The sequence below is a fragment of the Vanacampus margaritifer genome, chromosome 4 (genome assembly GCF_051991255.1).
Source record: "Vanacampus margaritifer isolate UIUO_Vmar chromosome 4, RoL_Vmar_1.0, whole genome shotgun sequence".
NCBI lineage: Eukaryota > Metazoa > Chordata > Actinopteri > Syngnathiformes > Syngnathidae > Vanacampus > Vanacampus margaritifer.
This window is the reverse complement of record NC_135435.1, coordinates 11,142,637-11,169,297: the sequence shown is the minus strand read 5'-3', so window position 1 is coordinate 11,169,297 and position 26,661 is coordinate 11,142,637. Positions and strand designations below refer to the sequence as shown.

At 37.8% G+C, this 26,661-nt stretch overlaps 1 protein-coding gene across 1 annotated transcript; it reads right to left on the bottom strand.

Annotated features, from left to right (window-relative positions):
- Positions 1–10,847: 10,847 nt before the first annotated feature.
- lingo1b (leucine rich repeat and Ig domain containing 1b) lies at positions 10,848–25,318 on the bottom strand. The gene is made up of 2 exons (XM_077564337.1): positions 24,981–25,318; positions 10,848–14,425 (listed from the first exon to the last, which is right to left on the bottom strand). Exons 1-2 carry the CDS (start codon positions 24,990–24,992, stop codon positions 12,566–12,568), a joined length of 1,872 nt encoding a protein of 623 aa, XP_077420463.1. The 5' UTR covers positions 24,993–25,318; the 3' UTR covers positions 10,848–12,565.
- Positions 25,319–26,661: the final 1,343 nt, after the last annotated feature.

The following is a 26,661-nucleotide window of genomic DNA, read 5'->3' as shown; positions in this document are numbered from 1 at the left end:
AAAGTCATGACTATAGTATTTATTCAAAAATGTGCAAAAAATAAAAATGAGTAAATAAAAATAATAAGGAAAGATAAAGCATACATTTAGATTTTTTTTTGCTGTTTAGGATAATGAATTAATGCATATTCATGCATTTCCAAATCCCTCTTACCTAAATAATCCCTTTCCATAAAATTTATGCCAATCCACTGCACTGACTAAATGGAGGGAGAGGATAGGGATAAATGCTTTTTCTGAAAAAAATAAAATAAAAATAAGCCTATCGTTCTTACACTTGGACAATCACGCTATACATCTTTTGATAGCTTAATGTAGTTCTTGAAGTATAAATGTCATGTACTTTAGGGTGCATCAAATTTGAATGGGAATTTTTAATGTGAACAAATGAATTTGGCTGGCATTGCATTTTGTTCCAATTATCAGAAAAAATGACTTTAACAAAAATTTGAGGAAATCGATTGAAATTTAGGGGTGCCACCAAGCACACAAACTTTTGTGAATTAAAAAAAAAGTAATATTTTTAGTGTAATTGTCCAAAGGAAATACAGTTCCGTTTTTAACAGTAGTATATTATCTTGGGTCATCAAAGTTCATTTAGTTTGTTTACCCTTAGAACAGTGGTGTCCAAACTCGGTCCTCGAGGGCCGGTAGTCCTGCAGGTTTTTGAGGTTTCCCTGCTCCAACGCACCTGTTCCAATCAACAAGGTCGTTATCATGCTTATGCAGAGCTTGCTGATGAGCTTCAGCTGTGTTGGAGGAGAGAAATATCCAAAACCTGCGGGACTACCGGCCCCCGAGGACCGAGTTTGGACACCACTGCCTTAGAAGGAACTTGGACATTTCTCAAAACTCAACCTGGAAAACTCGTCCTGTCCTGTGGACATAATGAATAAAGGTCAATGGGGCATGTCTGCGTGGACATTTTTTGAAGTAATGATGGAATGATTTTATTGTTACACACAAGGAGCAATACTGACACACATAGGGAACAATCTCTCTTTAGTGGCTAACTAATAGAATGAATAAAAGTGTGTATTAACTAAACCAAGGTTCACCAATTCCGGTCCTCACGGTCTGGAGTCCTGCAGGTTTTACATGTTTTTGCCTACCAACACACCTGATACTAAACATCAGATTGCTAACAATAATTGGGTCATTTTTATTAGCTATGGTGCCATATTAGCCTTCAAAATTTTTTTATTTCAAGATTTTTTTCATTTAATATCAAACGGTGTTCATTATATATATAAAAGGAAAAACCTATTGGTTACGTTATGATGTAACCTTCTTTAAAATAGGTTTGTTAACTAACTAACTAACTGCGGTTAGAAAACCTTTGTTAGCTTAGTTAGCTGTATGTAAGGAACACAAAATAACTATGCAAAGACCTAAATGACTGTAAAAGTAAAACCAACAACAACAACACATAATTACAGTGTAATGTACTCAACAATAATTGGGTCAATAGCTATTCTGTGCCATTTTAGCTGTAAAACAGTTTTGTTTTCTTTAACAGTCAATAATTTATTTTATCAATTTATAATATCAATCAAGGTTTATTGTACTGTAAGAAAAACCTACTGGTCCATCTTAACATGTTATGATGTAACAAATTTTGAATAGGTTGGTTTAACGAGCCTAACTGTGGTTAGCAAATGTTTGTTAGCTGATGTTAGCTTTATGCAATGAACACAAAGTAACTATATAGGCCTCTATGACTGTAAAAGTAAAAATTAAAAACACACAACATATATGATAATAAAATGTAATAAGACTATACATACCCAACTGAAACAATGAAGGTCAGTTCAGTTTCTTGAGAAGCAGTCTTTTGTTTTACCTCACATCGCTTTGGCACCCATTGACCACAATTTACTAATAGTAAAAACAATATACTGTATATATGGTGGCACCCATAAACCATCATATATTGGAGAAATATTTTGCATGTGTAATTTCTAGATATATTGGAACACTTTTGGCTCACAACCATATAAAAAAATCCCCCAAATTATTTTGGGATGCACCCTTATGTACATACATGAAACAGTCTAGACTTAATAGTTTTATATGCTATACTGTGAATTGTTAACCAATAGAGGTTTAAATTGAGTAAGTAAGCACATATGACTGTTACTACGTCTAAACAGAAGAGTTGACACAATGCTCCAAAATCCCTACCAACACCAACTCCAAACACCTACATGCTCTGCTTCCTTCAGATCTTATTTTTGTTCCATGGAATCACATTTCCTGTTTATTTCTGCTTTGGGACTTCTTTTATTTCAAGCAGTTTTGGCATACCTTTTACTGGTACGTGTGTTACATCATTGCCTTTGAGAGGAAGAGATAGCTTAAAATGTGAAAGCAGGCAGACCACACTGACATACTGATAAGCTGTATGTTAGCGCAGTTTGTTTCAAATCCTGGTTTACGTGCACCGACTGTGTTTTATCCAGGTTGTTAGTAATCCACTTGAGCCCTTTCATGCTTTTGAGACTACTTTAATCACTAGCAAACAAACAGATATTAAAACATATAGTAAGAAAACTGTGCGTCTCCATAGCTCAACATTGCCTGACTGTGCCTTTTCCTCCTTCAATGCCCAAGATGAAAGTCCCTTGTTGGACACAATATCGCCACTCCTATGTGAAAAACAGTTTTTGTCAATATTTACATTTTTATGTTTTTGGGATGAAACTGGATGCAGACATTTAAAAACACGTAAAGACGTAAACAAAAAAAATTATAATATGATAATAAGTGTTTTTCACATAGCAACTTAATTAACAATGCATGGCAATGGACATAACTGATATGAAACAATGACATACAGTGTCTCTTAGCTGCCTAGAGCAAATAGATGTAGATGAGGTATTAAAAATAGATTAAAATGTACATGTAAATGTGTGTATGTTAATAAAAGAATGATTATATATTTTTATTTCATCAATCATCATTTGCTGCATGGTGATGTCATGTGACCAAACCCAGAAAATATGCAGAGCTGTGACATTCGCAAGCTGAGCCTGGAGGCACCGTGATGTCAGTGTCAGTCGACAGACAGCTAGTAGCTGTAAGCACAAGGCAGCCTTGAGATGGATAAATGTTAAATGTTTTTCTCTCTGAGCCACAGAACTATTGATCAAAACTTCACTTTTGTCCTGGTAAAGCTGGAGATAGTTCTCTCTTGATGTCTAAAATGCTGTTAAAAAGGGCATCCAGTGAGACAGATATATACAGCTGCTTACCACAATCAGCTACAACTATGGAAATTCAATCTGTGCCTCATGATGTAATTTAACTTTGCTATGTAAGCTGAATTCTCGCGGTATTTGTAAGTTCACAAGAATCCATCTTGTACCGAGCCAGCTGATTTTCACTAATCCGTACACTTTTTGAACTAAGAAGGGCCAATGCCATGACAAACAAACAAACGTAACATTGTCGAATGGATGCTGCAATTAATTCTGTTCTTGCAGAATTACTCACCGTTTCCTTGTTGAATGTTGAACAGCGAGAGGTCCTTTGTGCATTTTTAGCCAGTAAAGATGTTTGTGCTTCCCCCCTACGACGAGAACGAAGAGGACATCTTCATCCGTTACCGTGATTGATCAAAACAAAAGTTTGGTAGATGTGCACAGTTGGCGCCTCGTCCAATCAGCTCAAAGTATCGTACAGAATGTCCCGCCTTTCCCGAGCAAATCATCATGGAGCAGTCCCAGATTGATATTGTGGAGAACTCCCTTCAGTGAATCACAATTATCAATCTGGCTATTGCCAGGTTAGATGGAACTGCCAAGAGGGGGCATAATTGAACAATGAAGTGCTTAAAAACTCATCATCCTAAAACATATACTTTTTGAAATATGAAAAAGTCGCAATAAGTTACTGACTTGATTAAAAACTAGTTTATCTAAAGTTTTCCTTAAGATTGGTGAGTTTGATACCTGTTGGTAGTTTAGATTGCTGAAATCTAATTTACGCCTCATCAGAAGAGGCCTAACCGATGCTGCTTTTATGGTAGCAGGAAAGACACCTGTCTGAAGAGAGCAATTTATAATGTTTTAAAGCTCTTGCTTCTCGTAAGAATCCAAAACATTTTTTAAAAATAGATGTTGGGATAAGGTCTAGAAGTCATGGTGGCATGACAAGTTAGTGTCAGTAAACAGCAACAATGCTTTGAAATCTCAGATATTCAACCTTAAACATTTCTTGACAATAATATGTTATATGTGACCTCGCTAGTCTAAACATGACATTCTTATTAATATTACATTTGTGGAAAATAAGTTATAAAACAAAATCCAGCCGTTTTTATCCATCTCAGGGGGCGGCTATTTTGCCACTTGCTGTCAACTAAAAATGACATGACATGACATGACAGTTGACCAATCAGAGCTCACCTGTTTTCTGAAGCTGTGCTGTGATTGGTTGTTACCTGAGACCTGAGCAACTGTGATGTCATCTTCAGTCGACAGCAAGTGGCAAAATGGCCGCCCACTGAGATGGATAAAAACTGCTACGTTTTGCCGCTTAACTCATATTCTACTAACACAATATTAAACAGAATACCATATTTAGACTAGTGGGGCTGCATAGAACATGTTATTGTCAAAAAACATTTTTGGGGGGTTGACTTCTCTTTGTGTAAAACCTTGTGACCTAAGCGTTTTGGCAGCAGGCGTTTTTGGGCTAAACACTTAACAAAACAAGTTCAACAAATAAAATATTTCCATTTTGTGAGACTGTATATTCAGATAAGTGCACAAGAGTATACAGGTACAAAGCAGTGCTATTCCACCGGCGTTAGAATAGCCTTGTAGTTGAAATCGACCATTTAGCTTGTCCTCATTCATCATTCAGTAGCTGCACAATCACATTGAAATAGGGAATTAGGCTAGCAGTTGTCCTCTTTTGTCTTCTACATCTTAAGGTGATTTGTCTGAACGGTAGCACATTAGGGCCAGATACATCAAGCATGAAAGCTGGAAATTGGATTCCTTATCTGGCTAATTCCCAATGTATGTCTTCAATCATAAGCAGATTTTATCTGGAATGGAGACGCAAGAGGTGACAAGTGTAAGTTGGTCTTTAAAGATTTAATAGATTAAAAGATAAATCAAATGGATCAAAAGATTAGGTTTTGAATACTTAGCCTTTTAATCATTTGGGCCCTATTAGTACAAACGTCTTCAACGAGTGTTTTGCTGGTGTCTGGCTACTCGCTCGCAAGGAAACTGGAGCGCTCAACTCACCCGTCAAAAGACCCCCAGGCAGATGTGCTTTTCCTGCTCCGTTATTCATACTTGAGTTTTTTTACCCTGAGGTTATTTCTTGGTATTGGCACTAATCTGAATGTCTCCACAAAAATCTGTTTAAAAGTCAACTTTTGAGTTCAAACTTGGTAGATTGAAAATATCTGTAGAAAGATTAGTTTAACAACCCTAAATCGCGTCATCAATTTGTTCAAAAGAATATTGAGAGGTGATGCGTTTTGGAAATTGGTGTGTACATTTTGTACTGACGACAGCACAAGGTTATAACTCTTAATAGCTTTTATCGTGGAGTGCATTTTCCACACTTTTAGCTTTTTCAGGGTAACTTGGCTCAGCATGGTCCAATAGCTTTATGAGTGTGAGTGCCTCTATCAGCCAAAAGCGTGTCCGGCTCACTTCTCTTGTTGACAGTTGGGGTATAAATATGATTATATATCCTTTCAACACTCTAAACATCACTGTTGTCATTGGGGCCTTTGACAGCTGCTGTTCATTTGATGGAGCTTTGGTGTAGTTGGAGCGGTAAAAAAAAAAAAACTCGCAAGTCATTGAAAATGGCTTTTACTGTCAACTTTAAACATTCAGAACATTCAAAAATGCAATTCTTTCTATAGGTATTTGCTTCAATGATCACATTGGGAACACTTCGGCAAGCACTGAAAAATAAATGTCTTTCTTGACATTTCATCCATAGCTTCCAAAATCGGGCATGCATCACATTCTGACTGAATCATAGAAACAATCAATTTCAAAGTTAATTGAACTTTTTATACCCAAATTTGAGCTGTCTCACCTGGCCTTTCTAAGAAGTCAGAAATGAATGAAGCACAATGCAACATTCAATCACAAAAACTCATCAAGAAACAATAAGAGTTGTTACTATTTTTTATTTATTTATTTGTATAACAGTACATTTTGATAACAATTAGATTTGCTTTTTTAATTTAAAGTGTAAGGGATTTTTGAACCAATGGACTACCTTGTTTCCTGCCTGACACGCTCCAGAAATAACAGAAGGGACACTGTCCTTGACTCACAAGTATTTCTAGCCACATAGGGAGAAACACTGCCCCTCACTCCCCAACTACCAATTTTCCTTTCAGTGGACACTTTAATAAACCACCATGTTGCAACAAGAGTAATGAATTAGCACATCGTACTACATTTAACGTTCAATATCGCTTTTGTGCTGACTCGTGGTCCCAGATTGCCCAATAAAAGTTTGTTGTTTCTCTTTTGCCCAGACTTTAAATGGTCAGCTTGGGAAAAGACACAGCACTCACTTTAATATAAAAGAAGAAAAAAAACATGATCTACATTTTATACGTCATCAGATATTTCATGTTTTTGTCAGTCACACGTTTCTTTATTTGACCTTGTGTGACCGCAATTCCGAATCGGAGGGGAGGGTCTACCGCTAATGAGGATCTGATGAGGCCAAATAATACCTAGCAGAGCATGTTGAATTGATGCTTTTGGCCAGCTGCAGTGTACAAAATGGCACTAATGGGTGTGAACACACACTTTTGCCAATCATACAGTATAAGGGGAATAAACATTGTGGGAGAACAGTACAGTATTTTATATATGTATTCAAATTTTGCATTACCAAACCATACTCACATTTAGATGTTAAACTAATGACAGGTTTATTTTTAACCCAGCAATTTAAAGGTTGTATAGATTTAAGGAGCAAATAGCATTTTTAAAACCACTTGTGGAGCTTGAGATCTTGACCTCATCAAAATTTAGTGGAACTGGTTGAATGAAAACTAATGCAGCGGTTACTACAGAACGGTTCCCTTTTAATGAATGTTATGAAAAGGATCTTCTCACCCAAAGCATGTTTGTGGGCTGTAATTCAATTTATTTTTATTTTTAGACGTGGTAATCCATACATGCTATGTGGTTGCTTGAAAGTCCATTTTACCGTATTACAGTGCTTGAAGTAAGACAATAGATGTTTATAATCACCTTTTGTAAGAATGGAAATGATGCACCAAAAGAATAAGACGGTATCTATTGATTTGAACTTGTTCTCATCTTCCTATTCCATTTAAAACACATTAGGGAGTTCATGAACATAACCGTATCGTCCAGATTACTGCAGCCTGTTGATGTGAACTACTCTTATGAGATTGAAATAGTTTATTTGTGGCAATACTCCATATAACCTCAAGACTTGGTTGCAGGGTAAATTGGATATAGTTTTATTTAGAATAACAGCGTGCTTACAAAAGTGAGTGAAGCGCAGAATCCTCATAGTAACTTTTATTTCTGTACACGCAAAGGCATTGGCAACACTGCACATTCTATACCAGATCAAAGCATGACATCACATTCTTTACAGAAAGGGAACAAAGGGAAATAGTGGGAAGTGCTTCATATCTATGTTGCATGACTGCAAACTGATATTGCAACTCGGGACAATCCGTCTACATTCCACAGTTCCTTTGCCTGTCTTAGTTTCATCTTAGAAACAACAGTTTAGCCAAAATGCTGGTTTCTTGCTGTTGTTTTTCGGGGAAGTTGTCTTTTTTAAACATCCATTTCAAGGGCATCTCATCTACTGATTAAGGCAACGTTAGTTTTTCAACTATTTTCAGACTCGCAAGTATTCTCAAATGGATGATCACTGGTATCTAATGTTAACATTTTACTATTTCATTTTATATTTGAACTGTTTTGAATTTAGTTATAGATGTGTAGATGTAGGAGTAATTATGTTAGCTCAATATAGCTTGATGAGTAATGCTTTTGTCCCCTTTGTTACCTTTGTTCTCTTTTCCCAGAAATGACATAGTTAATAAGTTTCTTTTATTTATCGAAGGAGTCTAGTTTCTGTTCGTCAGAAAAACGGTTTTCTGAGTTCAAGGACGAGCGAGGATACTGGAAGAAAGTCTAATCTGATTTTTGCACTTGAAGGGAGGGGAGAGGCGTTTTCCTGTGAATCACTGTTTTTCTAATAAAAGTGCCATGTCTGAAAGAGACAACACACGTTTGGACAGAAACACGGCTTGGTGAAATTCCTTTGTGTCATCAGAAACTTTCTGATTAAAAAACCTTGCAAGGACCCTCTTCACGAGATCTCAACTCTGATTTATTTGAACACGCAAAAGATTACAAAAACAGGTAATCAAACACTAATAACCAACCACACTATAAACTAGGTTATCTGCACAGTGTACTGTGGCTTGAATTCAGTGACTGTCTTCTGGCAAATTACCCAAATAACAAATTTACTGTCAGCAGCTCAGAAAACATTCCTCGTCAGACATTTTGTCGTTTTTCCAACAATGGCATTTTGCAGGGGCTATTTGCGGATTACTTTGCTTCACAAGTCTTCAAGAAATGCACCTGTTGACATTTAATATGGCCGGCTGCTCATGAACAAACTGCTCAAGCTGTCTCAGTTTTTAACGTTGCCATCGTCACACTGCAGCTCCTTCCACAAATGCTAGATGGGAGTTAGGTCAGGGCTCTTCAAAATAACCTGATGTTTTGTTACTAGCCATTCTGGCTTGGTATTTTTAGCCGTGTATCTGGATACTAAAGAGCTGGACTAGCACCAAAAATAAATAAATAAATAAATCGGCCCAGGCATTTTGACTTAAACCTACTGGGACGACCCTTGACCACCCCTGCCTAACACAGTTCTGCCACTGATATTGACTGATGTTGGTTCAGTTTGCTGTCTGTATTCCAAATGAATTAATGAATTACTCCCTCTAAATTGAGGGCCAGTCTCTTGGGGTAAAATGGAGGAAAATAATCATTAAAAAGCACTGCATTGGTCCCCAAAAATGCCGGCCCACCTGGCATTTGCCCTGAATGCCAGATGGTCAGTCCAGCCCTGACGACCCATGACTTGCTGAGCTAAAGGTTTCTTTCATTAGTCAGCACATTTAGTTCCAGAATGCCTAGTTTATAGTCTTGGAATTTTATTGCACCCTACACAGTTTAAAGATACCTCAAGCCAGATGCAGCAATGCAGCATCACAACGCTACTGGGCCTCCTCCATGTTTTTACAAAAGCCGCAGTGGTCTTTTCGTTGTATGCTGACGTGGCAAAAAAAAAAGGGTCTCTCCCTTCTTTTCTCATTGACAGCAGATATATCACTGAGAAGTTCGTTAGTATTATAATATAATATTATTTATTACATCATACTCCTGAGCATTACCATATTGGAGTGAACCGTAATCCCACTAAATCACACCGAACGGTTGCAATTTGGATGGTATACTGCCATGCCCCTTCATATATTATAGATGTTCCACAGAGTCCCAAAAGCATTGAGGTCAGTCAGGTGTCCACACCTTTAGTTTTTCTCCCTTAATACCAATAACGACCACAGCTACAGTGGCAATTTTTGCACCCTGGGCACGGTTTTTCTACACAGAAAATGGTCAGCTAGAAACATCACATATTTTGCTGAGGTAATTTTGACACTTTTAGGTCCCATTATTCCACCTCAAAACATCACTGCGCCACCTCCTCGCTGATGTTTCAACCTTGGGGACATGGCAGTCGTCCACCCACTAACCATCCCGAATGTCATCCATCTGGACAATTCAAAATTGCACAGTATTCATCGTTGAGTAAAAATATTTAAAAATGAGTTTTTATATACTGTATTTTTGAGCCTACTGCAAACTTTCCACTTGTGAGATTGGTTAGGGGTGGACGAAAAATACTGATTTATGCATAACTGCGAGACTTTGGAGGCTCCTGCAACGAGAGGTTTTTGGGACTCCAGAGACACCAGCCACTTCGAATACCTGCTTGCTGCTCACAAGTGAATTTTTAACATCTGCTCTCTTAATAAGATGCATTTGCCTGACAGAAAGATTCCATCATATGCCTTTATCGGAACAAACCCGTTTGCCCTCTGAGTCGCGCACAAATTATTTAACAGTACAGTACAATGATGGTTTTTAAATGTCCAGTGTTTTCATTCCTTCTTCAAGGCATTAGTTTATTCTGCATTTTTCATCAGCAGAGAGATCCTCCTTTTTTCCATTTTATGCATGATTTGCTTAACAAGGTGAAATAAACCCCTTTTAGTAATTTCCCCTAAATGAAGATCACTTGATAAACGAATTATCAATCTCCTCCATGATTGCTATCAGTGAAGCAACATTATGCAAAAACTTCCCCCGCAAAAACTAAAACTGACAAATGTTTATTTTATTTAGTCATACAGTATATCCTTAGTGTCGGATAGAAACCTCCCATGTCCATCTTTGGTCAATTTCTTATTTTTTTCACAAATATCCTTGGTCAGTCCTCACGTTTTTACAAATAATGGCTTGCGATGCAATGTTAATGGCTCAACATCCTACCCCCCCCCCCCCCTCCTCAAAAAAAAATCCTTTATTTAACCAGGTTGGTCAGTTGAGAACCATTTCTCATTTACAATGATTGGCATGAACACTTTTTGGGTTTCATGAAAAGTCATAATTTTGGAGATATGAGGATTCCGCCAAATGTGTATATATACTTTGTACTGTACAATAGTTTGTTATAATAATATAATATTTTTTGCAGTATATTGGGTTCAATATACTGCAAAAAATATTATACTTAAAAAAAAAAAAAAATTCTTGTTACATGTAGTTTGCCCAATGCATTTGCATTCAGATATAATAGCAACTGTAAGGATTTAAGATTTCTTCACTTTTTTGAAAAACACAGTTATTGTTCCCAATATAACGATATCACTAAATTATAATTATTTTCAAATTGATTATATACTGCACTACCCATTTACTGCTGTTTAAACAACTCTTACATACTCAATAAACAATATAACTTTTTCTCTTTTGAAAAGGGCACAACAAATGTATATTTTGTATACATAATCTTTTTTTAAGATTATATAATTTGCTTAATCCCATCCATGAAAAGCATCGCAAAGAAAGAATAAAATATTTATATAAAAAAAAGAAAAAAAACATTTAGCGCAATATGTCAAAATATATGATATATTTTCTTTGTTGTCAGAAAAGATCACATTCTGGCCTCTTATTCTTCATAGTGTGTTAACATGCACACTATTTAATATAATTTATTGTCACCAGATTAAGGGAAATGACCATTGTATTTATCACCCTTAACCATTAAAGCGGAATAAGTGTAACACAGTGCAACCATTGATCTTACCTCCAGATACATCTTCGATTATCTGTTCAAAACAAATTACAAACAAACAAACAAATACACATGGTTGTTAGACATAAACAACTTAATGATGTGACCCTGTCAACAACCAAATGACATTAGCTGACAGTTTTTAAATAATACACCTAATCTTTAAAATGACATGGGTTTAATCTCAAATTAAGAATTCATAAATGCAATACACTTACTTCATGAAACAATACCACTATATCATTAAATTAATTGGTACTTGTTATGGGACAGGAGGCACATTTAAGCATACAACGAGGTTGAATGCACAGTAAAGTTAGACTATTTAGAGTAGGACCAAATAGACTCCGTTTTAGAGTAATAGTCACACTTGGAAAAGCATAAAATAAAGAATTGAAAACAATAAAATAAAAGTCACTAAAGGGTTGAGGAACAAACGCATGTCCTTCTGCTTGGGAGACAGCCAATCTACGCCCTGTGCCACGCAGCGCCTGCTGTGTGTTCGTATATCGCTCGTGTCAGCTGAAATCTTTGTAACTCCAAGACAATGTTTTTGGTCTCTTGGATATAAGCAAACAGTAGGAAGATGAAAGTCGTGAGTTCTTTCAATTCTTTATTTTACTCTCTCCCAAGTGTAAACATTACTTTAAAACTGAGTCTATTTGGTTCCACTCCAAATAGAGTCAAATTTACTCTAAATAGAGGCAAATTTACTGTGTAGGTTTATTGTGCTTTATAAATCTAAGTGCTTATATTTGCTTATTTTGTGCTCATAAAAATAGTTTTCCTGTATCATCAATGACTTTTTGCTGGATTAATCCGACTGTCTTTTTAATTTAGTTAATTTGTCTGGAGACTTGTGCTTCTCATTGTCAACTACCGTTATTTGGCATCCAATATATGTGTGCATGTTGACATACTAGAGTATTGCCCGTATAATGTTTATTGTGATGCAATGTTTTCTTTTAAAGGCTCTTTGTAAAAAATGTTTTAAAAAAAGTAAAATAAAATAAAAGTACATATGGTCAAGATGCTTTTGCAAGTGTGTATTTGCTATCTCTCAAGTACACAATCGAAGCAAAGATAGTGTGTATCCCAACTGGAGTTCATAAATCTACAGTACTTTTATGGTTCACATGATTTTCATGTTGAATTGTATGGGCGTCTCAGGTGGACTAGCCTCTTCTGTTTCTTCTTTGCGTGGCACATACTCAACCTCTATACTTGGCTTTGAGTTGTCTTTCCCTCTGCTCCAGAGGAACAGGATTACAAGACAGAAGAGTACAACGCCAAGGAACGAGATGAACCCCATTGTGGTTGCAATGATGAGAGTCTTGACATCGAATGGAAACGGAATTGTGGTCCGGGTCACATTCGCACCTTCGTCGCTGGGTTGGTTGAAAATGAAGGCGAATGTCTTGTTTGGTTGATGAGGCCAATTAGGAGAGTAGCTATGTACAAAAAGATGAGCAACTTTGGTGTCATTGCCTGCTGCATTGCTTGCAATGCACAAGTAGGTCCCGTTGTCTTGGATTTGGGCATAACGGACCTCGAGTCTGCCATCGTCAGACACAGAAAGTCTTGACCCCACGGTTTTGGTGGTGATGTATTCCTTCTTAGGAGAAAGCCACATGATGACAGGGACTGGCTCGCCCTCAGCTTGGCAAGTAAAACTGACGGTGGTTCCTTCATCCACATGGCTTTCTTGAGCCTTGTTATCCACAATCTTCGATTTCTGGCAGATGAAATAATCAGAAGGCAGGATATCTGGGAAGTCCTTAAACTCCTTTCCCTGCACCACACCAGGCGACGCACAGATGGGCTGCTGCCTATTAAAGTTTAACCTCCACCGCCGGCGGAAAACCCAGAGCAAGCGACAGTCGCAGGCCAAAGGGTTGTCATGCAAAGCCAGAGTTTCCAAATTACCCACCGAGTGGAAGACAGACTCCTCCAAGGTGTTCAAACTATTACTAGAAACATTGAGAATGTGCAGATGATTTAGTCCTCGGAAAGAATAAGGCTCAATGGCGATTAACCTGCCACCAGCCAAATGAAAAGCCTGGAGCTTTTGCAGATTGTGAAGTTGGTTCCCTTCAACAATAAGAATGGGATTAAACGACAGGTTTAGAAAACGTAAATATCTAAGATGACTGATGGCTTGGTAAGGGATGGCAGTCAGGTTACAATTTGTGATTGCTAAAGATGTCAGGTTGATTCCAAACAAGCATTTTGGGGTCATGGTATCCAGGGAAGGCATCTGTGATATTTCTAGTACTCGAAGCCTATACAGCCGCTTAAATGAGTAATCCCTAATGGCAGTGATGTTCAGATAGCGCAATCGAAGTGACAGCAGGTTGTGCAGATGGCTCAGGGCATCAGTGGGCACCGAGGACAGCTTGTAACCCTCAATGTTGAGGGTTTCAAGATTGCTGAGGCCATGAAACGATCGTGGTGAGATGAAAACGAGGTCATTGTCACCCACTTCCAGTACCCTCAAGTTGTAGAGCTCCTGGAACATGTAGTCCAGCAGAATGACAATTTTGTTCTCGCTAATATCCAGCTGGGTGAGGTTGTTAAGGCCTGTGAACACCCCGAGCTGAATAAGCTTCAGCTGGTTGTTGCGCAACCCGAGACTCCGTAGATTCATGAGGTTGCTAAAAGCTCCGGACTCGATTGACGAAATGATGTTTTCGTTCAGCTGGAGCTCCTCCAGCTGTGGGTAGTCGATAAATTCCTCTGGCCCAAGAAGTTTTAGACGATTCTTGCTCAGATCGAGGAGCTTTGTTTCAGTGGGGATGCCCTCGGGGAAAGCGGCCAGTCGTCTTCGATGGCACACGACCGATCGCTCTTGGGCGTTGCAGTCGCATCGGGAAGGGCAGCCGGTGGTTGAGCCAGAGAGGACGGTACCCAGCATCAGGACCAGGATGGGCTGCCAGCACGCCACTAAGTAGCTGTGCCCCCCTGCCTCAGCAGAGACCATCCTACTGCGAACCTACGGAGAAATATATAAAAAAAAAGTTTAGTTTAGGTATGGACGTGGATAGAAATACACTCAGAATTAATATGCAAAGGTGTTAAAATTAGATTCTGAGTGTGCTGTAATTCTTGATTCTTTGTGTATTTTAACCAAAGCATGTCAAAGAACTTTTATTAAGACACCTGGGAACTGCTCAAAAAAGATTCAGAACCGGGAGGAATATATTATAATAGAGTTCCTCCAATAGTTAAAATAATGAGTACAGGGGAGTGATTTCATTTTTCACTTGAAGCAGTGCTTTGCAATTATTTATCTATCCATCCATTTTCATAACCGCTTGTCCTCACAAGGGTTTCCGGGGGGCGCTGGAGCTTATCCCAAATAGCTTCGGGCAGTAGGCGGGGTACACCCTGAATTGGTTGAATTATTTATCTAATTATTAATATTTATTTGTTGCGCAAGGGGACACATCGGGACATCTGACCAATGTAAGGAAAAACTATCTCGATTTTCAGGCCTTAAAATAGGTCAGTTGGGCGGGGGCCCCATAATGAATCTTGCTTGGGGCCACAATTTGGTCAGGCATGCCTTCAGTTACCTCTGGTTATACCCGTGCGACACCATCTTAAGGCATCACATTAGGAATAGAAAAACACTATGTGAGGCAAATGTATCTGGAAATTGGAACAAATTGGATATTTTAATAAAAGTATGAATCACAGGCATGGGCCATGTGGCTCAGCTTTCAAGCTGAGAATAAACCACATTCTGTGAGTGTTTCAAAGTACTGTACTGTACTAAGTGGTGATTTAAAAGCGTTTGGCTGTCTACCATCTCACTTTAAAAGGACAGTCAACCCCCAAAAAGTTTTTTGACAAGAATATTTCTTATGCAGTCCCACTGGTCTAAATATCCTGTTAGTAGAATATGAGTTAAGCAGCAAAATCCATCTGTTTTTAGGAGGTGTCCATTTTGCCACATGCTGTCAACTAAAGATGACATCAATGTTGTTCAGGGCTCAGGCAACGACCAATCACAGCTCACCTGTTGTCTGAAGCTGAGCTGTGATTGGTTGTCACCTGAGACCTGAGCGACATTGATGTCATCTTCAGTCGACATCAAGTAGCAAAATGACAGAGATGGATTTGGCTTCATAACTCTTATTCCATAAATGTAATATTAATTAGATTGTCATGTTTATTGAGATCATATAAAACATATTATTGTCAAAAATATTTAAGGTTGACTTCTATTTTAAGATATCAAACGTTTAATAGTAGGACGAAAACGATTCAGCCATTGAACAACAATAATCTAGGCCTCAACACAGGACAGTAGTTTACAATAGAATAGAAGCTGCCTTTGACACTTGATTTTAGTGTGTATTTGGCACTGTTAAAACAGTTGTAAAAAAATAATCGAGTTCAAAAGAAATGGCAGTTCAACATCTCCTTTAAAATAACTGACAAGCGGAAATTTTACTTAAACAAGCAGCACAGTAAGCACTTATTAATGAATAAGGCCTGAGATGAAAAATCATATTGCTGAGCTAATGCGTGCATAAAGCCAGTGACATGTTTATCTTGCTGACACGTTGTGATTTTATTGTGTCAAGAGAGAAATATGAATGAGCATGACAAGCCCCCTGCCTTTGCTAATCCAAAGCAAATGAATGCAAATGCTCTGGTGATTTCCTTACCAGAGCACATGCATGATTTATGATGCAGAGTGTTATAAGGAACGGGGAGCTATCTGTGTAATCTGGCCTTACAGCACATATCTCACAATAACACCACTTTGTTGTGACCTTGAGCCACAGCTTTGAAAAAGAAATTCAGCAAATAACACCTCACAAATATGACCAAGCTCTTCATAAGCGGTCGTCATGCATTTTAAAATGGCTGGTATAAGTATTGCTATTTTTCCTACCTAGTGAGAGAAAATCAATGTCAGCTCTCATTATCTCCTTCAATACGTCAATAATTAGTTTCTCTTTCTTTGAAATGGACATACAGGGGGAGAATATCAGTAGATATTTTCCATGCTAAAGTCTCTTCTGTCCTTGGTTCACTACTACTATACAAATAAAGTTAGCATTAATTAATCTTTTAGTCACCATTTATGTGGTATGTTTCACCATAGTTTTGGTTTCTAGTAATATTAAGATGTATATAGAAAAAGACAAAGGAGACAAGTAAAGTAATCAGAATAATAAAAAGTGATTCAACTCCAAGCATAAAAATGGATTGTCATTTTGTCTTGCATGTGTTTAGAGCAAGTATTTTTATTTTTATTTTGCCTAGTGGACAAATGCCACTGTCTTATTGCTGTTTAATAACAATGCTCATTTCTCGCATTGGTACTTTAATAAAGCTACTTTAAGATTTAGGTCAATTTGTAAAAAAAAGAAAAAAAGAAGAAGTTATTTCTAGTACAGGGAAACAAAAAAAACAAGAGCTCTGTTTACGTCAGGGTTTTTTGTTGTTGTCTTTTTTTATGTGCGACATGTGTGACATAATCTCAAAGCAACAGAATAAACCCAACTGCATCAGGAAATTGGAACAAATTAAATTTAGATTTTAATACCAACAATGAAAATATTAATGATGAGTGGTGAATTATGTAACTGAATATTAAACTAGAAACTACATTCTGCTAGTGTTTACAAGTACAGTGGTTCCTTGAGATGCGATTTTCATGTGTTCCGTGACTTCACATACTTGTAGCTCAAATCATCTTTACCCATTGAAATGAATGGAAATGCCCCCCCCCCCAAAAAAAAAAAATCCACCAAATGATTTTGTAATGTGTTTTATTCAATAGCACCATGCAAACGTTCAATTCACAACAACATACAGTAAAGTGAAACTTTCTACAGTTTTTTGCTTCAATTCAATGGATACTGGGCTGTAATGCAGCCACACAAATACACAGTATGGAGACAATACAACTAAGCCACACCAATATCAGTAGTTCTTCACAGAGAATGAAGACTATCCGCCTTTCAGTGTCATGAAGTATCTTTGTACATGTAAGTTCAAATCTATGTTACTTAATGATCCAGAGAGCTTATATTGCATCAGAGAAATCTCATTGATCAAGAGAAAGCTACAAATGAATGTCCAAGGCAACACAGTGAAGACAGTCGAGTGCAGAAAATATGGCACAATAGTGACATTATCAAGAACTGGATGCCTCTCTAAAATTGATGAAAAGATGGGAAGAAGCCTGAAAGGAAAACACTCTTTTGCCTTGTCTCATTTTTTTTTTACTATCACCAAACTTGCCATTTAACCAGGGGTGTGTAGACTATTTCCCCCCTACTGTACATACTGTACACTATGAAGCGTTTTTCAAATCCTTTGGATATCTACCATCCTGCTTATAGATTTTAAAATTCAAATTTCAAAATGCTCAGGGCAAGGAAGATTATGCTTCATTCAGACCTTATAAGGATGAGATGTTACAACGGAATTGCAGCTTCCTTTTCACTGCTGATTTCATATACGCACAACACAGAACTCCAGTGTGCCCCGGGGCGCTGGAAAAAGCAGCCACAGAATACAGGCAAACTAGTTAATTAGGAGTGCCTTTCTATCATCTCCTTCAAATTAACTGACAAAACATAGTATTGCCAAATAATACAGAAAAGCAACATATAATAATAATAATCAATAGTGAGAGGAATTTCTATAATTCACTCTTTAAAAGCACATATGAAATTCATCCAAAGAATTGTAATTAGGATGACTTACGGACTCCTTCAGCACTGAATGCCCTTAACAGAAACGAGGCAGACATAGCATCCAAATAGTGTGTTCGTATTCCACAGAGAAATATAAAGCGATGGAATAACTAGTAATTTATTCAAAATATATGATGAATAATCATCAATCATTAGTTGTTAATTAGCACATAAATGCCCTTAAGAAAGCAGCTGGGAAATCACACATCAGAGTCCTACATACCAAAAGCTGTTATATTGACGCAGAGCATAGAGCACTGCTACTTTCATTGGGTTTCTTGCTGGAAAGGATCATACTTTCCACAACGGCATCAAAGTATATTTATATATCCAGAACATTGCCCTCCAACCACTTTGTATGTTTTCTTTTTTTTTTTTTTAACTCTTCTTTGTTTCATTGTGACCTGTGGAAAAAAAGAAGAGGGAATCCATTTGTCAGCTCAGAAAGATTAAACCTGACCATGAGAAGAAGACGACACTCTATTAAAGGGGCCCTAATTTCGTGCCCAGAACAAGTGAAGTGTAACGTGCAGTCTAACTGGGCACATGGTGGAGTTATCTTTTTTTTGGGGGTTGGGGGGGGGTATTTTCACAGGTACAGGTAGAAAGCGGCGTTTGCGCCATTGCGGGAGTGAACACAGTTGACTTACTCCTTGGAATGAAAACGACTCATTCCCTTTAAATTCACATTGGCAGTAAGCACAAACAGACTCACTGAAGTCCATGCAGAAGATTTAAAAAAATATGTTTATAAGCAGGAGCGCACATAAAATTTTTGGAGTGGTTCACAAATGCACTGACCTCGTGGATAAACATCCACATCTGGGCAAGGTGAGGCCTGCGAGCCACATCCAGCCCATCTGTATTCTCTGCAGCCTTTATGATGTCAAAATAAAAGTACAGTATGCGTTGTTTTATTTGGATGTGTAGTGTGTGAGCGGTGCAAGCAAACAAAAGCAGTGATCTGCACCAATTTTATTTCTTGCACAGTGAGAGGAATTTGCACTGGTAATGTTCTATTGACGCCGTCTTTTTTGTGAATGTTAATGAATAATAATTATAACATACAGTATAAACATAATATATAAAATATATAAATATTAACTCATTCATTACAAAATTTAATTGCCTGTCACCCCAAATGTTTAATAATCTTTTCTTTTCTTTTTTAATTCATTCACTGCCATTGACGGCTATAAACGTCAAAAATTCATTTGAACTATTTCTATTAGTTTAAATTTGTTTTCACTTTTGTTAACAAGAGTATGAAAACCTAGATTTTATTTATAGTACATTTAGAACAGTGTGATTAATTGTGATTAATCGTGAGTTAATTAATTATGATTAAAAATTGTAACCGCCTGAAGCCCCACATTTTTAATCATCTTTTTTTAATGAATTTATGGCAGTAAATGAGTTAAAGACGATGACAATAATAATAATAATAATAATAATAATGCATTCAATGAATTGATTTCTGCAAAGATTCAGAAGGCTGCTGCCATATTTATGAATGAAATATGATGACATCCACCACACATATCAGAGAATCTGCCTTCGCTACGATCAAATACACCAAATTCACATTGCACCATCTACACCACAACTTAGACCCACTTTTAGCCAGTCTAAGGTCCTGTCTACTTTCTGTCACTTTAATTGGCATGTACGTGGGGGCATGAAAACAAAACACTAGCATGGCGCAGCGGGGTCTGCCAAATTCCCAAATACAATAAACTAGACTGGCCCTTGCATAAAAATCAAGCTGTCCAGTTTTTACGCTGAACGCACGTGCCGGTCTACAAAAATAGAGCTCAAGAAGTTACGTGAAGTAAGCAGACTCACATAAAAAAAATAATAGAAAAAGTTTTTTCTTTTAACCTTTTGTGTTATTTGTTATTATGGGCTAGTTTTTGTTGTTATGTTTTCCAGATGTTAACTGCTCATTATGTAAAAACAAACAACAATGCTTGTACAGTAAATAAGGATTTTATGATGGGAACAGTTTGACCCTAGCAAGCATTCTTCCATTTCCATTATTTTTCAGTGGGAAACTAAACACATTTTATCAAAAACAGAGGTTGACCAAGAAAATAGAAGTAAGCAGCTAAATAGGTAGGTACTAGATACCTACGCAGGTATATTTGTTGTTCGCTTGTTTATTTGCTTTGCTTATGCTCAGCACAGATCCTCATTTTCTGCAGCTTTAACTGCGCAGGCAGCAAGCTTGTATCAGCAGAACACATGGATTGAGTGTAATGATTCTTCACCGCATCCTTGGTAACTAAACTATGTGCAGAATCAAAGAAACCCTGTGGATTTTAATCACTGCTACTCAACTTAATTACTGTAATAGACTGCTGCCCACCGAAAATGTGGCCCATCTTTAGTACGCTTTGGAGCCTCCATGGTTTCCATCCATCCATCATCCATTTTATATAGCACTTGTCCTTATTGTCCACATTCACTCCCATGGTCAATTAAAAGTCTTCAGTGAACCCGTGCCCAAATTACTTAATCTTTGTACGTACAAGCGTGACTTCTCAGGCAAACAGATCAAGTCGATCGACTAACCGAGAGCACCCAGATTGTGTCTGCCGAATAAATCTAGTGCATCCTGGGAGGTACGGTACACGCAAAGAGATTAATTTAGCACTTGCAATGTATGTTATCAAACCTGAAACTAATCTTGATGCCTTGTTTTTGTGTCTTAGAATAATACCATGTCTGAAAAGCAAATGCAAAAGGTACCACTGTGCGTAACGAGTGAGGGAGTGCGGGCAAAATGAGAGGTGACAGTGAGAATGGAAAAGTGTGATATCAATGAAGGCATGTCCTAGACAGGTTATTAAAGTTATTGCGAAAATAAATGCAGATACATACAGTATGTAACAAGGTTTTTTTTTTTAAAACCACCCTGAATTGGACTATTTTTCAGGATGTAGGAAATTGTGTGTTTCTAACCAAATGCAACACAATTCTGGCTTCTACGTGTATGTTCCTTCACAATGGAAACGCAGCGATCTAATAAGTGGGTTGCTCCATGATGGAAGCTTTTGTGCTGCCAATGGTTTTATATGGCGGCGCCAGTGAGAGCTAGAGGGACTCAACCTGACTGAAATAAGAGGCTGGAACCTGCAAACAGGGTTATAAACACTTTACACTCACAATCAGCAGCACTGCTATCACTTTTACAATACAAAGTATGATTTGACATTCAGTACTAGTAGGCAGAATGGTGGGCAGGTGGTGAGCATGTCTACCTCTCAGTTGGTCCCGAATTCGAATCTCAGCTTCCTATGTGGATTTTGCATGTTCTCCCCGTATTTGTGAGGGTTTTTATCAAGTTACTTCCACCCACATTACATGAGCAGAATATGCTTGAGGTTGCATGTTGAGGTTAATCGAAGACTCAAAATTTGTCGTTTGTGTATGAATGATTTGATGTGTTAACAAAATCAAAATGTTCAAAATGTACAATCGTATAACTGTAAGACAGTGGTGTCCAAACTCGGTCCTCGGGGGCCGGTAGTCCCGCAGGTTTTGGATATTTCTCTCCTCCAACACAGCTGAAGCTCATCAGCAAGCTCTGCATAAGCATGATAACGACCTTGTTGATTGGAACAAGTGCGTTGGAGCAGGGAAACCTCAAAAACCTGCAGGACTACCGGCCCTCGAGGACCGAGTTTGGACACCACTGCTGTAAGACAATTGTGTATTTTGAGAATACAGATTGGGTGTTAAGAGAGAATCACTCTACCAAGATTTCACTGGGCAGCTTTAATTAGTTGTTGGCCCAGCCTAGATTGGGGAATATGGAAATACAACACATTAATTAATTAATCATTCTTTTTTTTCTCAACTGATGGAAACTAGGGCAGTAGCACCAGATGTACAGAATGATGGTATACAATAGCCACATACATTGATGTCGACAGAAAACGAAAGGAAATCAAGCCATATTGTATTGTCAGTTCAGATGTGCAATATTGTGATTATAGTAAAAAAAAAAAAAGCCATAATATGAGACATTTGAAATCTATACTCTTCCTTTTACTGACCTTTGACATTCCTATTTGGTGTAAAGAAGGTTGGCACAGAACAGCAGCAATTTGACTCTCTGAATTCATTCATTGAACGCACGTTTGTGTATCCAGTGGCAGATCTCGCTTCATGGTCACCTCACCATATCAACACTGCGCACATACATAGCATGCCTTTCAGATGGCTAATGTTAGCATAACATTAGGATACACTCCAGGATGTTCTCCATTTTGGAGCCAGGAGGGGTGATTTAAGGAGGCTAAGTGGGATGCTCAAAACGTATTAGGGCATAAATTAATGGGTGATTGCATTCAATATTACATGTGTTCCTGGGGGGCTTCCGTCGGTAGAATTTCACTGCACTGGCTCTATAAGAAATGCACTGTAATGGCAAATATGCTGACGCCAGGTAGGATATTCTAGTGTGATTATTCAAAGCAGTCAGAAAACAAAAATAAATATGTGTAGGCTATAACTTAAAGCAAAAAATTGAATTTCGAATCACGACTGCCACCTGGGGCCGGAAAATGAAACCGCATTTTCCCTTCTTCAAGTACAGAATGCATACTCATGACGTCACATTCACGGACAGAGGGCGGCAAATTCGAACCCGAATCCAGTCTGAAAACTTTTGGCCGGAGGCTTGCAGGAGTTCCCATTATGAACAACAAATAATTACAAAGATGTTTCAGTCATAAATGGTCAAATAAAAAGGCTATTGTAAAGATATTTTTGGGCATTTTTTTTTCTCTACACCTCCATTCATTGAAAAATAATTTAAAATGCATTAATAATTTAATTTAATAATTTAAAATGCATAAATCAGATATGATTTATCTCAATTTGTAGTTTTTCCACTAATGGGCCATGAGAATCTTTGAACAGCATTGCAGTATGCTGTCTCTAATTATACATGTTTGATCTTACAAAATCAAAGCAAACTATTGTTCAGAATCCTTTGAAATGTTACATTAGACTTTAACAAGCATTGTTAAAAACACACAATTGCGCTCAATGTTTTTTTTTCTGTTCCGTTGATTCCGGAAATGTTTATTTTTGTTCAATCCTGTATTCTTTATTGTAGTCTGTGCTCTGTGCTTAACTGCTCTTAATACTCAGTTTAGGTATTAAATTGTTGCTATATATTAAGTGTAAATATTTTTTGTAGGGATGGGAGACTACCAATACCAGGCCTTATTTCAAGGTATCGGTACAAAGGATGCCAGCTGATACCAGTATTGGCCGCCCTCTTGTGGCTGTTGCACGGTCAGGAACTGTATACAAATTATTTTCAGGAAAAAAATAATGATATACTGGAAGATATAGGTCTTTCTTTTTTGGGAGCGGGTGGATTTTATGTATCAAAGTACTAGTGGTATCGGTACTTGGTATCGTTATCGGTGACTAAACAAAGGTTGAGTACGTGTAATGGTATTGGTCTGAAAAAAAAAGGTTATCCAACATCTCAAAATTTTTGGTGTTGAATAAATAATTATATTTGCATTCCTAACTCACGAAAAAGTGATTGACATTAAGTGATTTCAATATTCATTACATTTTCAAAATTGAATCCACTCACTAAAAATAAATTCAATTCTAGCACTTTATATACTATTAAAAAACAAATGTGATTCTTCAGAATGTACATGTTGTCATATTGGATATCTATTTGATTTCACCATGTGTCCTCTTGTCACTCAAACACAGTAAAATGCAATGGTTTTGCAAGCCTATGGCTCCCCCTCATGATGTCCACTTTTATTTAGGGCCTTAAATGTATCCATTTTTACCAATAAGGGAATGCTGAACTTTATTGTCAATCGAGGGAGACTAGGGAATAAATTTGCCTTGGTAATATGACAAACTACGATTGCCAGGCAAAACCTATGTTGCTCATAATCGTCCAATGAAATCATAATAAGCAGCAGACGTGGAACTAGTGACCAGTATGAATAATTTACATCGGGATTATCCAAAGCAGTCATCGCAATTAATGACAAGAACTCTGCTTTGACAAGAGCAGACGTTTGTCGCGTCTGCATGGGTTATTACCAGATATTAAAAAAAGGAAGAGTATAGCTGCCACCCTGCTGGAGCTTTGCAGCCACATTTATGGTTATGCAAATATGATGTGCAGTATAGGATTTAAAATGTGAGGGATCATTGGTTTGGCCCGCATAAATCATCAACGTCTATCCCCCTTCCCCTAAGATGATGCTCCCCACCTCCACCGCCACCCATTGATATGACCCGTGGCAAATCAGCCGACAGCAAAAGGTAGCACTGAATAAATGAAGTGTGATTCTGGCAGAGTTTACTGGCATTTGAAGGAACATGAATGTTAATGAGATGGCAGCTTAGTAAGCATCAACAACCTCTGTTACGAGGCGAAAGGAAACAAAACAGACAGTGCTCAGCCTGACAACTTCAACTGTGATTGTAAAAAACAGGATACTGTAGGCATCCCTCTATGTAAATAATACTTCAATTATAATAATGCATACCATTATTTGGACCCTCACTCTGAGACCACACAAGCGTGTGTTGTGCATGTTGTATACAGTGCAAAACAAATGAAATCCATTTGGATGACAAAGCACAAATGAGACATGAAACCCCCCCTCAGCGGACCATCCTCCCTCCCATCTCCGCTGCTACCTACTAATTTTATTCCTGAGATCAATTTGCTCACTGGCTATCACATGGCACCACCACTGCACCATATTAAATCTGATCCAATACCTCTGAGCTCAAAGCCCACCAAAGAGACCGAGTACTTACCAGGACTGTCATGCAGAGAATTCTAATTCAAGCAGCTCCATGTTGCCAAGGAAATTCAAAATGCCTCCAAAAGCATGGAGACGGGGATGCAGCAAACAAGACGGGATCAGATCTGGAAGCTAAAGGCGGATGGATGTAGCGATGAGATTCCCTTGTTAGTTGGGGCATCCGCAAAATGCTTTCGTCCTCTACAGATGCGCTAAATCCAGCAGCACTGATAGGCTGATATGTAAACACACGGGCGGCTCTGCTGCCTCGCACACGCTCACATACATGCTGCACCTAGCGGAGAGCCAGAGGAGGAAGGAGGGGTGGCGGATGAGAGAGGTGGAAGGAGGAGCTGCAGTGCCCTGGAAGAATGAGAGGACACATGAAGGGAGTTGAAAAGAAACAGAGACAACTGTCCTCTCATTGCCCTGCCAGCAGCAGCATCTGATTGGGTGCTCTTTCTTTTCATGCAGGGATTTCTTTTTGCTATAGTAAACTGAAATGTAGTTTGTGTGTGAGCGTGCGTGTGTGCGCCCGCGCGCGCGTGTGTGCGCGCGTGAATGTTGGCAGTAGTGAGAGAGGCGCAAGTAGCAGCGGGATGAAGATAAGAAGGTGAGAAGAGATTATGGCAGCTAAGAGGACATTTTGTCATTGGAGAATAAACAGCCAATTAAACTCAATAAATGGCAACGATTGTACAGTGTAGATAAGATGGACAAGTGCACTTATGGGTTGCATTCCAATTAAGGTCATCATCATCAGTGAAAACCACGTTTGTTTTGAGTGCATCGTAAGGTGTTAGATTCACAGGCTTAACCGTACTAATTGCTGCTGTAGGAGCACAAAAGCTGCCAGGGCGAAGGAAGCTCCATCAGGGAGTTTTTATGGGATATTATGTGGCAGAGGATTTAGTGAAGTGAACATGAGCAGCTTCATGATTCTGAATGAGTCATGTGACCCTATGAAAAGAAATACTTTTGATTCAATTTTGATTCACAAGAGTTCAGTTCGATTCAATTTAAAAATTTCCCGATTTGATTCAGTTTACTTCAGTTCAATCCGATATCGATTAATTATGGAACATCAATTCTTCTTAAATGTCACGGACATGATTTTTACCCCCCCCCCCCCCCCACACACACACACAAATATTAAATTCCAAAGTAAATTTTGCGGAGGCAGTAACCGGTCAGAGGATTTAGTTTATTAATCAAAGTAACACATGTTATAATCGCTTAAGTGTTATACAAACATTGACATCAGTAAGGATGAGATGAAAATATTTTCGTAACTTTAATTTAACAATTGTTAATATAAACTTAAAATATTCTTAATTGTCTTAAAGTGCAATAAGCCAGGTTTTTCATAAAACATACTTTTAAATTCACGTGAACGGTAAATTTAAAAAAACAATAAGACAAAAAAAACCAGCCTTTAATTAAAATTCTATTTTATGAAGATTTTATGGTTGGAAAAAAGAGATATTTAAATAATCGATTCATGGTTTTATGAATCAAATATTGGGCTCGAAAATAAAAATTGATTCGATACTGATTATTCGATTTTTTAAACCCATTCTTAGAAAGCAGAACATTTGACTGTTGAATGTTGTCATTTGTTACAGTTAATTTAAAATATAGGCAAATAAAAAAATACAATGTTTGCTAGTATCAGTATATAATCAATGAAAACT